Source organism: Schistocerca americana, chromosome 5 (assembly GCF_021461395.2).
Source record: "Schistocerca americana isolate TAMUIC-IGC-003095 chromosome 5, iqSchAmer2.1, whole genome shotgun sequence".
Taxonomy (NCBI): domain Eukaryota; kingdom Metazoa; phylum Arthropoda; class Insecta; order Orthoptera; family Acrididae; genus Schistocerca; species Schistocerca americana.
The window spans coordinates 339095794-339110967 of record NC_060123.1 but is presented as its reverse complement, the minus strand read 5'-3'; the positions used below and the strand labels follow the sequence as shown (position 1 = coordinate 339110967).

Genomic DNA, 15174 nt, shown 5'->3' with positions numbered 1-15174 from the left:
AGTGTAACTTGTCTCTAATACATCATTTATAGAAATGTAGCATGTCAGATAGCAAAACAGACTAGTATGCTTCAATTTATGCTTAAGACTACTGTTATTAATGTAGTAGTTCTGCAGAGAAATTCACATATGTGAAAACACGGATGTGGGACTTGTGACCATATGATTGAAACTGTGACCTGAATCATTGAATTAATGAGAGTGACTGCATGCATCCATGTGAGGTTTTTCAAAACAGTTTCCCATTTTGACAGAAGAAAGAATAAGTGGCATATGAAAAAGTGAAGCATCCTTCACATACATAAAATTTTGCAAGGGATGACTTGAGTGTAGGAATCTGAAAAAACTCAGATCTGAAATTTGAAGTCCATTCATGAACAGTCAGTGGCATCAAAAGCTTATTGACATCAAACTCCAGTTGCTAATTACTTTGTAGTTTTATTCACATAACTGTTTTTCCCGAGGACATGCAGCTTTACATGCAGCTTTACTGTATGATTAAATGATGATGGCGTCCTCTTGGGTAAAATATTCCGGAGGTAAAATAGTCCCCCATTCGGATCTCCAGGCGGGGACTACTCAAGAGGACGTCGTTATCAGGAGAAAGAAAATTGGCATTCTACGGATCGGAGCGTGGAATGTCAGATCCCTTAATCGCGCAGGTAGGTTAGAAAATTTAAAAAGGGAAATGGATAGGTTAAAGTTAGATATAGTGGGAATTAGTGAAGTTCGGTGGCAGGAGGAACAAGACTTTTGGTCAGGTGATTACAGGGTTATACATACAAAATCAAATAGGGGTAGTGCAGGAGTAGGTTTAATAATGAATAAAAAAATAGGAGTGCGGGTAAGCTACTACAAACAGCATAGTGAACGCATTATTGTGGCCAAGATAGACACAAAGCCCATGCCTACTACAGTAGTACAAGTTTATATGCCAACTAGCTCTGCAGATGAGTAAGAAATTGATGAAATGTGTGACGAGATAAAAGAAATTATTCAGGTAGTGAAGGGAGACGAAAATTTAATAGTCATGGGTGACTGGAATTCGTCAGTAGGAAAAGGGAGAGAAGGAAACATAGTAGGTGAATATGGATTAGGGGGAAGAAATGAAAGAGGAAGCCGCCTTGTAGAATTTTGCACAGAGCATAACTTAATCATAGCTAACACTTGGTTCAAGAATCATAAAAGAAGGTTGTATACCTGGAAGAATCCTGGAGATACTAAAAGGTACCAGATAGATTACATAATGGTAAGACAGAGATTTAGGAACCAGGTTTTAAATTGTAAGACATTTCCAGGGGCAGATGTGGATTCTGACCACAATCTATTGGTTATGAACTGCAGATTGAAACTGAAGAAACTGCAAAAAGGCGGGAATTTAAGGAGATGGGACCTGGATAAACTGAAAGAACCAGAGGTTGTAGAGAGTTTCAGGGAGAGCATAAGGGAACAATTGACAGGAATGGGGGAAAGAAATACAGTAGAAGAAGAATGGGTAGCTTTGAGGGATGAAGTAGTGAAGGCAGCAGAGGATCAAGTAGGTAAAAAGACAAGGGCTAATAGAAATCCTTGGGTAACAGAAGAAATATTGAATTTAATTGACGAAAGGAGAAAATATAAGAATGCAGTAAATGAAGCAGGCAAGAAGGAATACAAACGTCTCAAAAATGAGATCGACAGGAAGTGCAAAATGGCTAAGCAGGGATGGCTAGAGGACAAATGTAAGGATGTGGAGGCTTGTCTCAGTAGGGGTAAGATAGATACTGCCTACAGGAAAATTAAAGAGACCTTTGGAGATAAGAGAACCACATGTATGAACATCAAGAGCTCAGATGGAAACCCAGTTCTAAGCAAAGAAGGGAAAGCAGAAAGGTGGAAGGAGTATATAGAGGGTCTATACAAGGGCGATGCACTTGAGGACAATATTATGGAAATGGAAGAGGATGTAGACGAAGATAAAATGGGAGATACGATACTGCGTGAAGAGTTTGACAGAGCACTGAAACACCTGAGTTGAAACAAGGCCCCGGGAGTAGACAACATTCCATTAGAACTACTGATGGCCTTGGGAGAGCCAGTCATGACAAAACTCTACCATCTGGTGAGCAACATGTATGAGACAGGCGAAATACCCACAGACTTCAAGAAGAATATAATTATTCCAATCCCAAAGAAAGCAGGTGTTGACAGATCTGAAAATTACCGAACTATCAGTTTATAAAGTCACAGCTGCGAAATACTAACGCGAATTCTTTACAGACGAATGGAAAAACTGGTAGAAGCGGACCTCGGGGAAGATCAGTTTGGATTCCGTAGAAATGTTGGAACATGTGAGGCAATACTAACCTTACGACTTATCTTAGAAGAAACATTAAGAAAAGGCAAACCTACGTTTCTAGCATTTGTAGACTTAGAGAAAGCTTTTGACAACGTTAACTGGAATACTCTCTTTCAAATTCTGAAGGTGGCAGGGGTAAAATACAGGGAGCGAAAGGCTATTTACAATTTGTACAGAAACCAGATGGCAGTTGTAAGAGTCGAGGGGCACAAAAGGGAAGCAGTGGTTGGGAAAGGAGTGAGACAGGGTTGTAGCCTCTCCCCGATGTTATTCAATCTGTATATTGAGCAAGCAGTAAAGGAAACAAAAGAAAAATTCAGAGTAGGTATTAAAATTCATGGAGAAGAAGTAAAAACTTTGAGGTTCGCCGATGACATTGTAATTCTGTCAGAGACAGCAAAGGACTTGGAAGAGCAGTTGAACGGAATGGACAGTGTCTTGAAAGGAGGATATTAGATGAACATCAACAAAAGCAAAACGAGGATAATGGAATGTAGTCAAATTAAATCAGGTGATGCTGAGGGGATTAGATTAGGAAATGAGACACTTAAAGTAGTAAAGGAGTTTTGCTATTTAGGGAGTAAAATAACTGATGATGGTCGAAGTAGAGAGGATATAAAATGTAGACTGGCAATGGCAAAGAAATCGTTTCTGAAGAAGAGAAATTTGTTAACATCGAGTATAGATTTAAGTGTCAGGAAGTCGTTTCTGAAAGGATTTTAATGGAGTGTAGCCATGTATGGAAGTGAAACATGGACGATAACCAGTTTGGACAAGAAGAGAATAGAAGCTTTCGAAATGTGGTGCTACAGAAGAATGCTGAAGATAAGGTGGGTTGATCACGTAACTAGTGAGGAGGTATTGAATAGGATTGGGGAGAAGAGAAGTTTGTGGCACAACTTGACTAGAAGAAGGGATCGGTTGGTAGGACATGTTTTGAGGCATCAAGGTATCACAAATTTAGCATTGGAGGGCAGCGTGGAGGGTAAAAATCATAGAGGGAGACCAAGAGATCAATACACTAAGCAGATTCAGAAGGATGTAGGTTGCAGTAGGTACTGGGAGATGAAGAAGCTTGCACAGGATAGGGTAGCATGGAGAGCTGCATCAAACCAGTCTCAGGACTGAAGCCCACAACAACAACAACAACAACAACAACAACTGTTTTTCAAACATTTATGTCATTCTCAAGTGCTTATTATAATACTGTCGCTGTCCTTGGCATAAACACTTTCTACATGGGGGAATGACTTGTAACTGAACATGTGAATAAAACAAAAAGATGATTGGCAGTTGGGACATTTAATAACAGGAACGTGCAATATACACATAAAGATCCCATGTGCATCGAGTAGTGGCAGCTCAACCCCTCTTATTCTGAACTTCAACTCAGCTGTTTTACCAGAGTGCATAAAACCTGAATTGTTTTGTCTTAAAGTATAACATTGTCTCCAGTTCCATGAGATGCTTTCCTACTATGATAAACTCCCATGTCAGGAAGGGACGTAATGAACGTCAACATGGATAGAGCAGATAATGTAGAATGTGTAGATTTCTTTCGTTTTTTTAAAAAAGTCATGATATTCTGTTTTCTACTCCAGTTTTTGTCAGTGTTGAGTTTTGGGACCAGAAACACATTCTCAAACAGTATTCATCTACATATAAACTAGCAAATGGTGATGATACGAATACCTGCAGCTGTAAATGCAACTGTAAATCAGTCAGTACAAAATATAATAATAATAATAATTTCTACACAGTCATCAAATATTGCTTACATAAGTTAAAAAAAAAAAAAAAAAGCCAACCAAGCAGTTGCTGTACAAAGAACAAAGCAAAAATTCAGCAGTAGCATGACTTCCCTACTCCAGTGATACCTAAATGGATTTAGGACTTATTTGGAAGAAGTCCTTGACACAGGTGAGTCCCAAGTGGTCTTCTTACTAAGAAACTCTTGTTAGGAGCTGTAGCTTCCACAGAAGACCTCATTGTGGTTCGGACTAATGGTGCTGTAGGCATTTTTGTCAAGTATGAACACCATTCTTCTCCTCTTCCTGTCGGCACCAGTATGCAAACTTTAAGCATATCCATGCAATTGTTACATGAGATAACCATATGCTTCTTATACGTACCCACTAATGAGACCCAAGCAACATTCTCAGAAACCTTACCAGATCTCTCTTCCTCAACTCTTCCTGTTTGGGGGTTGTAATACCACGTGCCCCTGGATAGAGCTGCAGAGTATCTTATGCAGGCAAAAGCTTTCTCTTGCAAACATGGCTTTACCAAGTACTTCAGCACCGCTGCTGGAACGTTCAACACTATTGGTATCTTGATATGCTGTCCAGCCCTTGCAGACACTGCTTAGTGGGATGTAGTCATAAATTTACAATCTGGTAACAATTTTCCTATATAGCAGATCGAGCAGTGCCTCAAAAAAGCAATGGAAATGATTGCTTAGCCAGACTAACTATACCATGTACAGCCAGTGGACTATATGTGAATTAGCCAGACTAACTATACCGTGTACAGCCAGTGTGAACATTGTGATGGTGTCCATGAATGGATGATCACATTTTGATAAACATGTTCCACTAAACCATTATAGCATCCATTTCCAAAGTCTTCACACCACACATTAAGACTAACAGTCCACTGGTTGAGTGAGGAGTGTCCTTTACGAACAGTACTTGACATGCAACTCTGTGAAGGTCCAAATGCTAACCTACTGCAGAGTCTATCAGACACTGATATGCAGATACTGCCAAATTATAAGCAAGAGCAAGAATAGATAATGTCACAGATTCCTGAACATGGTAAATCATTTCACAGAGTGCATATTTGTATAGAAGACAATCGAGAGTATTTTCAAAAGAGATTTGCAGTTAGAGATGTAATTGATGACACATGCCCAGCAGACATTGCTCACGTAATGCAGAACATTTCACAAAAGTGACCACTATAGCCAGTCACGAAACAGCCTTCTGTCATCACAAAATTGCTGCACAAAAGGCAGGTGGAACTTTCGTTCCTGCAAAAAAACTTAGTTACCCCTTTGCAATGTGTGGGTTAGATATAACATGGTGAATGGCTTGTGGCACTGGTTCACAATAAGGTCTGTTACACCATGTTGCAGTACCTCAGGGAAATGCAATGTAAATCCGTTCTGTTGTGTTGAACCAAATTTGGAGGTCAGATAACTTCCCCAACTCTTGGAGATGTGCAATCCCAATATCGTCCTAAAAGCAGAAAACAACCATACTTGTGTGAGTGGTGGTTGTAGTGTTGCTGTAACAAGCTGCACGAAAATACCTTCATGTTTATGGTGACTAGCTGCCTTGTCTGGGTTCTTGAATCGAGACAACTCATTGGTTGCTTCCAGTGCAGATTCCAGGAAACTTCACTCAAACATTGATAATACAGAAGAAATTCTTACACAAAATAAGTCTGGACTTGTGGGGTTGTGAAGTGTTCTCTAAATTGTGGACTGTTGACAGTACAATATAACAGTGTTGATGCCCAAGCTGTCAACTATCCATGCCTGCTGTGGAGTAGATGCCTGCCCTTTTTGGGGCACCAGGACACTGGGGAATGGCCATCAAGCCAGATGGTGATTACTTACGGTGCAGCTTGAATATGTATAGTAGAGAAAAACTAGTAGAGATTCCTGATAAAATTAGACCACTGCCTAATAAATCAAGATAAAGATGCATTTTAGTGCCACCCACAGCACAATTCCTACTGTCACGAGAACTCCTAAACTATTTTGTGATCGTGTGAGTGATGAGCATGGGCCCCCAACTCATTTCTTCTTATCCATTAATTGTGCATGACCTTACCACCACATTAGGTTGCTGATAACAGCAGTGCTCTTGTTAAAGCTGAGCTCACGAGCAGAGGTTTTGCTCTTGTTTACCACACAGATGGGCAATGATATTACGCTTGCTTCGTGGCCACACGTGCTAGAAGTGGACACACAAGTGTGAAATGTTCGGGCTGGATGTCTTACATGGGTGCAGGAACCTTAGAGAGTAACCAAGGCAAGTTCACTTCAGCATGCCTTGAACATTTTCTTGAAAATGTAATCATTCCTGGACCTCAGCTTTGGTACCCTGAATGACGTCTCACTTACTAACATGATAATCACCTATCACACACGAGCATTAGGATTCAGAGCTAGTTTCAAAGGAGGGAAAATATTATTCAGTGCCTTCCATGGCTTCCAAAGTCACCTGATCTGAATCCCACAAAGCATCTTTGGCCTCAACTCGAGAAGACTCTGCAAGACAGTTACCCAAACCCCCTTCCAGGAACTGCGAAAACCCTATGGGATTTTAGCTTTTCAGCTAAAAAGATACAGTGTGTGACACTTAATATGAGCAGTGTCCCTCTGCTGGTGGCATGTGGAATGTCTACACAGGATGTGATGCCCCCCTGCGGGTTCGGGGGTAAGAATAGGCCCGCAGTATTCCTGCCTGTCGTAAGAGGTGACTAAAAGGAGTCTCAAACGTTTCGGCCTTAATGTGATGGTCCCCTCTTAGGTTTGACCTCAATTTTTCCAAATTTCCGTTGTTAGTGCGTGCCATTTGGGGAAGGACGCCTTACGTGGTGTTTTTCTATTGGTCCATCATGCACCACCATCTTGCATGCTACCTATTGTCATGTGGCGGGATTTACACCCAACATCTCCTGGGTTGCCTCCTCCTCGTCTTGTGCGCAATCCCCCTTCTTAGCGCCCCCGACAACTGTGGACCCTTTCACCACCTAAAATCCAGCACGGTAGCCAGTCCATTGTGGTGGGGTCGTCATGTACCCTCTTGGTGGTAGCCCCCTGACCACGCAGGGATCGCACTATGGATGCCAGAGCTGTTTCCTCCCCACGCATGCCAAGGAGTATGTGCCCATCTTGTCTGGGGCACGGGGACTCCGGGCAACAGGATATTGGCCAGGTACCCGTTGCTTTGGCTGGGTGGCGCCCTTCGGCTCCCGTGTCTCCCCCTCGCTCGTGTGGTCCCAGATCCGGCGGATTTATGGATACCAGACCCCTATGGGTGTCCCTGGGATCTCCCTGGATGGCGCTGTCTGCATGGACGCTGCCGCCATTGCTGAACACCTTGCCGCGCACTTTGCTACGAGCTCTGCGACTGCAACTTATCCCCCCGCCTTTCACTCTCTAAAGGAGTGAGCCGAGCAGACGCCGTTATCATTCCACACGCGTCGTTCTGGAAAATACAATGCCCCTTTCAGCGAGAGGGAATTCCTCGCTGCCCTCGCTGATTGCCCTGATACAGCACCTGGACCAGACTGCATCCACGCGCAGATGCTGAAGCATCTCTCCAGGGACTGCCACAGACACATCCTCACCATCTTTAACCGCATTTGGAGCGAGGGCGTGTTCCCGTTGCAATGGCGAGAGGGTGTTATTGCCCCCATCTTTAAGCCCGGTGCGGACCCACTGGCGGTGGACAGCTATCATCCCATTACCCTCACAAACGTTTTGTGCAAATTGCTCGAACGTATGGTGGGGCGGCGTTTGTGTTGGGTCCTTGAGTCGCGCGGTCTCCTCGCTCCTTCCCAGGGTGACTTTCATTGGGGCCGGTCTGCTGCGGACAATTTGGTGCGGCTGGAATCTGCTATCCGTATGGCCTTTGCCCGACGTCAGCATCTCGTTGCTGTATTTTTTGATCTGCGGAAGGCATATGACACCACTTGGAGGCATCACATCCTTGCTACGTTGCATGAGTGGGGTCTTCGTGGTCAGCTCCCGGCTTTTCTTCAAACCTTTTTATTGCGCCGCTCTTTCTGGGTGCAAGTCGGTGCCGCCTCTAGTTCATCTTATATAACGGAAAATGGGGTCCCGCAGGGCTCGGTGTTGAGCGTCTCCTTATTTCTAGTGGCCATTAATGGTGTGGCTGCAGCCGTGGGGTCATCAGTGTCTCCTTCTTTGTATGCCGGCGACTTCTGCATCTCATTTAGCTCAACGACTACGGGAGTCGCTGAACGCAGGCTGCAAGTAGCTGTTCGCAAGGCAGCATCATGGGCTCTGACTCATGGTTTTCAGTTCTCTGCAGCCAAGACTCGAGTTGTGCACTTCTGTAGGCGTCGGACGGTTCACCCTCATCCTGAACTTTACCTCGACGGCCATCTCCTTGAAGTGGTGGACACTAGCCGCTTCTTAGGACTCGTCTTTGATGCTCGGCTCACGTGGGTTCCTCATATTACTCAGCTGAAACAAAAGTACTGGCGGCACCTCAACGCCCTCCGCTGTCTGAGCCACACGTCTTGGGGTGCAGATCGCTGCACGCTGTTGAGATTGTACAGAGCCCTTGTGCAGTCCAGGCTTGATCATGGGAGCCTGGCCTGTGAGTCTGCATCACCCTCAGTGTTGACGTTGCTGGACCCCATACACCACTGTGGGGTTCGGCTTGCAACTGGTGCTTTCCGTACGAGCCCCGTGGATAGTCTACTGGTGGGGGCCGGGGTTCCCCCGCTGCGGATTAGCCGCCATCGCCTGCTCGCCGACTATGCTGTCCACGTGCATTGCTCGCCGGGCCATCCCAATCATTGCCTGCTTTTCCCTGCCATGCTCCTCCATCTGCCCAAACGGCGACCTAGGTCTGGGCTTTCCATTGCTGTCCGCGTCCAGTCCCTGCTGTCGGAACTGGGGTCATTCCCTCTTCTGCCTCCCTTCCGGGTCCGTGCACCTACACCTCCCTGGTGTATGCCCCGGCCGTCCGTCCGTCTGGACTTGGCACGGGGACCCAAGGACTCGGTTCCGCCTGTGGCCATCCGTCGCCGTTTTCTTGCGCTCCTCGCCTCATTTTCGGGCTGTGAGACTATCTACACTGATGGTTCCCTGGTTGATGGTCGTACTGCCTACGCTTTTGCTCACGCTGCCCATGTTGAACAGCACTCCTTGCCGGCTGGCTGCAGTATTTTTACTGCAGAGCTGGTCGCCATATTGCGCGCTCTTGAGCATATGCGTTCCTGCTCAGGTCCGTCCATCGTCATCTGCAGTGACTCCCTGAGCAGCCTCCAGGCTATCGACCGCTGCTATACCTCTTCTCCTCTGGTATCCTTTATTCAGGAGTCTGTTTCTGCCATTACCTGCTCTGGTCGTTCAGTGGTCTTTGTTTGGATGGTCGTTCGGTGGTCTTTGTTTGGACGCCAGGTCACGTTGGCATCCCAGGGAACGAATGTGTCGACAGGCTGGCCAAAGGGGCGATCGACGCCCCAGCTTTGGAGATCAGCCTCCCGGCTTGTGATCTGCAGTTGGTGTTGCACCGTAAGGTGCTTAGGATGTGGAATGATGAGTGTCGTGGCCTGATGTCCCCGAATAAACTGCGGGCTGTTAAGGAGTCGACCGATGTGTGGTGGTCCTCCCTGCGGGCTTCTTGCAGGGACTCTGTCATCCTGTGTCGGCTCCGCATCAGCCATACCTACCTGATGCACGGCAATCTTTTGCGTCAGGAGGATCGCCCCCCCCTCCCCCCTGTGTCGGTGTGGGTCCCGGCTGACGGTCGCCCACATTTTGTTGGAGTGTCCCTGACTGCGCGCCCTCCGGCAGTCTTTTAATCTCCCGGGCACTTTGCCTTTGGTTTTAAGCGACGATGCGTCCATGGCTGACGACGTTTTAAATTTTATCCGTGGTAGTCCTTTTTATGGTTCCATTTAGGGAGGTCCTGCACCTTTCCCTCTTTCTGTGTCTCTTGTCCTCGAGTCTCTCATAATTGGTTGCAGATTTTGGTGTGTAGTCGGATGGTTGACTCTTTCCCTTTTTATTGTTCTCGTGGTCAGTCAACCAGTCTCTGACCATCTTCTTTTCTTCTGTTTCTTTCTGTCTGGTATTCATCTGTACTCTTCTTGTCTGTAGTGTTCGTTGCCGCATTTGTGTTCTTTCAGTGCCTGGGGGGGAGTCTCCTTCCCCTTGGGGTTTTACATGCTCCGCCAATTTTCGTCTCGCCTGTTTTTGGAATGGGGGACTGATGACCTTAGCTGTTTAGTCCCCCTTAAACATCCCAACAACAACCACCACCACCACCACCACCACCAGGATGTAATGCCCTCACATGGGGACATAGCTTAGGACACTGCTGCACTTTTCAGAAGTCCATCAGAGTTGATATGAGTTCACATTCGCCAAACACAGCATTATTTTTCGTGTTGGGGAGTAGATTTGGTATGTCAGGTCATTCAAGCATCCTCTCAAATCACACAGTACACATTGTAACCATGTCTTTTTCATAATGGTCTACTCCAACATCGCCTTATGCTAACTATGACTGTTTCCCCATCTCCCAAACTTCCAGTCACATGCAGTGTTGTTCAGATATGTTTACTGTTTCGTTCTGTTTCCCTATGACTCAAATAATGTGTGCTGAAAGACTGCAACACAGGTAAAATCATTATACCATTAATCTCCACCCCATTGACTGTATACACTAAATAGTCTTCTATTGGTGGACCAAGTATGTTACAATTTTCCACGTACTTCCACATTTGGTCCACAATTTTTTGTCAGATAAATTGTTCTTCCATGCATCTCAAAGGTTACTTAACAAATGAACTTGAGCTCAGCTGGTACTTCATATCTAATATTTCCTGCTGGACGAACTAATTAATATGGAATGAACACATTTATGAGCAGATAAAAAATCGAAGTAACTCTTTTATTTGCAAAAAAATCTGTACTAAACTTGACTAACAGACAAAATTGCTAGCATTCTCACTCTCTGCTATTGCCTGGGATAATCTTCTGAGCGAATGTAGTTGAGGACAGTTAAATGTTTTGTTGTTAGAAAATAAGCAATAAAAATATTGTGTGAAATTGGTACACAAACATATTGCTATGAACTCCTTATAATGTCAAATTCAAACATATTACAGCCTATTAATTTACTTCATAATTTTGTTCATAGCAAGCAGTAAATTGGCTTCAGTTGAACTATGATAGGCATGCCCACAAAACAAGATAAAGAAATAATTTAAATAATTTGCTTATGGATATACCTCTGTCTAGGATACAAAATGGACGCAAAATTTTAAGGATGGGTAGTAGTCTGCAAGTGATTATTGATTATTGATAATAACCCTTCTTTTGTGGTTCACTTGTGCTTAAGAGTTTAATACTACTGTGACACTAATGGTAGTTGCGTGCGTGTGTGTGTGTGTGTGTGTGTGTGTGTGTGTGTGTGTGTGTAATATTCAGTATTATACATTATTCTGTTATCCACCAGGCTTCACAGTTTGAGTGAACTGCAGATCATCATGTTGGGCCTGTGCTTATGCAAGGAGTTCTGCCTCTAGTGGAGCTTTGTCTTCGATTTCTATGTCCACATGCTTGTCATAATTGTTATATTCTTTTACTTTTACTAGAAATTTGTCAGCCGTCCCCCTTCCCCTCCAGTTCATTGCATGTCATGAATTCTCATATAAAGCTGCATTCCGTTGATGGTCCATCAGTGAAAGTGGAACATTTTCAAGGACTACAGGTCTATACATTAATAATTACTTCACATTTAAAAGCTTCTGCAGGTGCAGCTATCCAGAAATATGGTTAGGTGCTGAAGGACAGTATCAATTTATGGAATGCATAGAGTCCCCATGCTGTGTTATTTTAAAATTAGGCCACCGTCAGGCTATAAGTATTTATTTTACAGCATCTGACTGAAGCAATTGGTCTGTAGAAAGTCTAGGATCAAGTATGAAGTATTGCCTAATTGTCCCTTCCTAATCAGGTAGCCATGTATGAGATGGTGAAGTTTTGAATATGCTTGACTTAATTATCAATTATTGCACAAATTATAAAGACAGTCTGTTTTGCTCCTAATCTTTGAATGGCTGTGTATGGTAACTGCTCTTTTAGTGTGCAGAGATTTAGCTTTCGTGATTTTTAATCATTTTTTTTTTTTTTTTTTTTTTTTTTTTTTTTTTTTTTTTTTTTTTCAGATTTTGATGGTGATGATATGTTGGGAGTATCAGATCTGAGAAAGGTTGTGGAACGTTTGACAGGGCCACAACGGCTAAGTGAACAGGATATGCAGCACCTTATACAAAATATCCTAGAAGAAGCTGATTTGGATGATGATGGTGCATTGTCATTTGCAGAATTTGAGCACATCATATCAAAATCATCTGATTTTGCCAAGTAAGTTACATATTCACTTGCTTGCTTATTGGTTTCAGTGATGGGGATAGGAGGATCTGTGTCTTTTGGGGACGTGGAGCTGATGTTTTTCACTTGAGATATTGTAGACGTGGTCCATGCCATGTAGAATAATATTATTACAGCTTGTATCATTGTAATTTATTCATTGTACCCTTGGAGTAGGTATAATGTTTAGTAAACTTTGAAGTTCACACAGTGCTGTCAATGGTTCCCAGAAGACATGTGAACAAAATTGTGCAGATATTCAGACTTTGTGTTAATACAGTTTTGTGTGAAGGGCAGGAAGTTTTGTTCAACTGTGACACCCCGAGATATATCAATATAATATTGAAATAATGATTTATATAAAACTTTTGTCATAATATATGACAAATGTAGGGGATGAATAACGCATAAACTTAAAACAGTTGCTTGAACAGTGATAATTGGTGCATTGCAAAACCCAATCCAGCTTTGGGAAGTTTTAAAAATTTCTTTGCTTGTAAATATGAAAGGTAAAAAATTTGTAAAACAGGACGGGTGGGGAATTTTGCAAGCATGTTGTTACCTAAAAAGGAAATGCATCCAAATCCACACTGAATACTCTGTCTGTTTGTTCTGGAAAAGGATCTCTTTGAAGTCCTTACAAAAATATTTGGCCAGTAGTTAAAAGAAAGCAAAGTTAACAACTGTTCACAAGAAAGGTATCAGAAGTCATCCACAAAACTAACTTTCAATATCTTTGCCATTAATCTCTTGTAGATTTTATTTCAAACAGAATTCCACGAACATCAGTCACACGAAACCCAACTTTTACTTTTCTCACTACATCCTGAAAGCCAGTAAGTTGCACAAAACCCAACTTTCCTTTTTCTCACGACATCCTGAAAGCCAGGTGTAAGAGCCGTCAGGTAGATGCAGTATTTCTTGAGTTCTGAAAATCATTTGATTCAGTAACACGTAGGTGATTAGTAATTAAAAGTCAATCATGCGTATCATCCAAAATTTGTGACTGGCTGAGAATTTCTTGGTAGGGAGGATGCAGCATGTTATCGGATGGAAGATCGTCAACTGAGGCAAAAGTGACTTCTGGCATGCCTCAGGGAAGTCTGTTGGGACATGAGATGTTAATGTTGTATACCCTCCCCCACCCCATATCCCCCCCCCCCCCCTCTCTCTCTCTCTCTCACACACACACTCAAATGATACATTTATGTCTGAGAGTGTCTTGTCCACTCATCCCTTCTCTGAGTCAAGTTGTGCTGCATATTTCCTTTCTCCCTGATCATACTACTTAAAGTGCCTCATTTCCTAATCCGATTCCCTCAGCATCACCTGATTTAATTAGACAACTGTCCATTCCGGTAACCGCTTAACACTGGGGATAGACTACAACCCTGTTTCACTCCCTTCTCAATCGCTGCTTCCCTTCCATGCTCCTCAATTCTTACAAGTGCCATTTAGTTTCAGTTATAAATAGCCTTTTGATCCCTGTATTTTACTGCGGATACCTTCAGAATTTCAGTGTATATTCCATCGACATTGTCATAAGCTTTCTCGAGATCTACAAATGCTATAGACACAGATCTACCTTTAACCTATCTTCAAAGAGAAGAATTAGGGTCAGTATTGCCTCACATGTTCCTTCTCCAGAATCCAAACTAATCTTCCCCGAGATTGGCTTCTACCAGTTTTACCACTCTCCGGTAAATAATTTGTTAGAATTTTGCAACTGTGACTTACTAAACTTTTAGTTCGGTAATATTCACATCATTCAGCACCTGCTTTCTTTGGGATATGAATTATTACAAACTGGGATTTGAATTATTACATTCTTCTTGAAGTCTGAAGGTATTTTGCTTGCCTCATACATTTTGCACACCAGATGAAGAGTTTTCAAAAATGGTTCAGATGGCTCTGAGCACTATGGGACTTAACATCTGTGGTCATCAGTCCCCCAGAACTTAGAACTACTTAAACCTAACTAACCTAAGGACATCACACACATCCATGCCCGAGGCAGGATTCGAACCTGCGACCGTAGCAGTCGCGCGGTTCCGGACTGCGCGCCTAGAACCGCTAGACCACCGCGGCCGGCATGAAGAGTTTTGTTGTAACTGACTCTCTCAGTGCTATTGGTAGTTCTGACAGAATGTCATCTACTCCAGGTGCCTTGTTTCAACTCAGGTTTTTCAGTGCTGTGTCAGATTTTCTCACAGTATCGGATCTCCTATCTCTTCTTTTCAATTTCTATTATATTGCCTTCAGGTTCATGTCGCTTGCATAGCCCTCCCCTCCTATATACTCCTTCCATCTTGCAGCTTTCCCTTCTTTGCATGGTACTAGTTTTCCATCTAAGCACGTGATACTCATTTAAGCCCTGTGATATCCGACGATTTCTGCTAACCTTTTCTATCTGTTTGATCCTTTGCTGCCTTCATTATTCCAAGTCTTAGAACTATCCATTCATCTTCTTCTCTATTCCTTTCCTCTATTGTGTTCAACTATTGTTTAATGTGCCCTTTGAAACTCTCAACAACCCCATTTCTTTCAACTTGTCCGGGCCCTGTCTCTTTCATTTCCTCAGATTCTTCAGTTTTAATCTACTGTGGTCAGTCCATACCTGCCCCTGCAAATGTTGTACAGTTTAAAACCTGGTACCAGAATTGACCTGAAACCTTCTGGTATC

The 15174-nt window shown here is 43.3% G+C and overlaps 1 protein-coding gene across 1 annotated transcript in view; it reads left to right on the top strand.

Annotated features, from left to right (window-relative positions):
• LOC124615789 (calcium and integrin-binding protein 1-like) overlaps positions 1 to 15174 on the top strand; it is a 48096-nt gene that overhangs the window by 18004 nt on the left and 14918 nt on the right. Inside the window, exon 4 of the mRNA XM_047143907.1 lies at positions 12287 to 12485. Within this exon, the coding sequence (XP_046999863.1) occupies positions 12287 to 12485 (199 nt within the window). The remainder of the gene's footprint in view (positions 1 to 12286; positions 12486 to 15174) is intronic.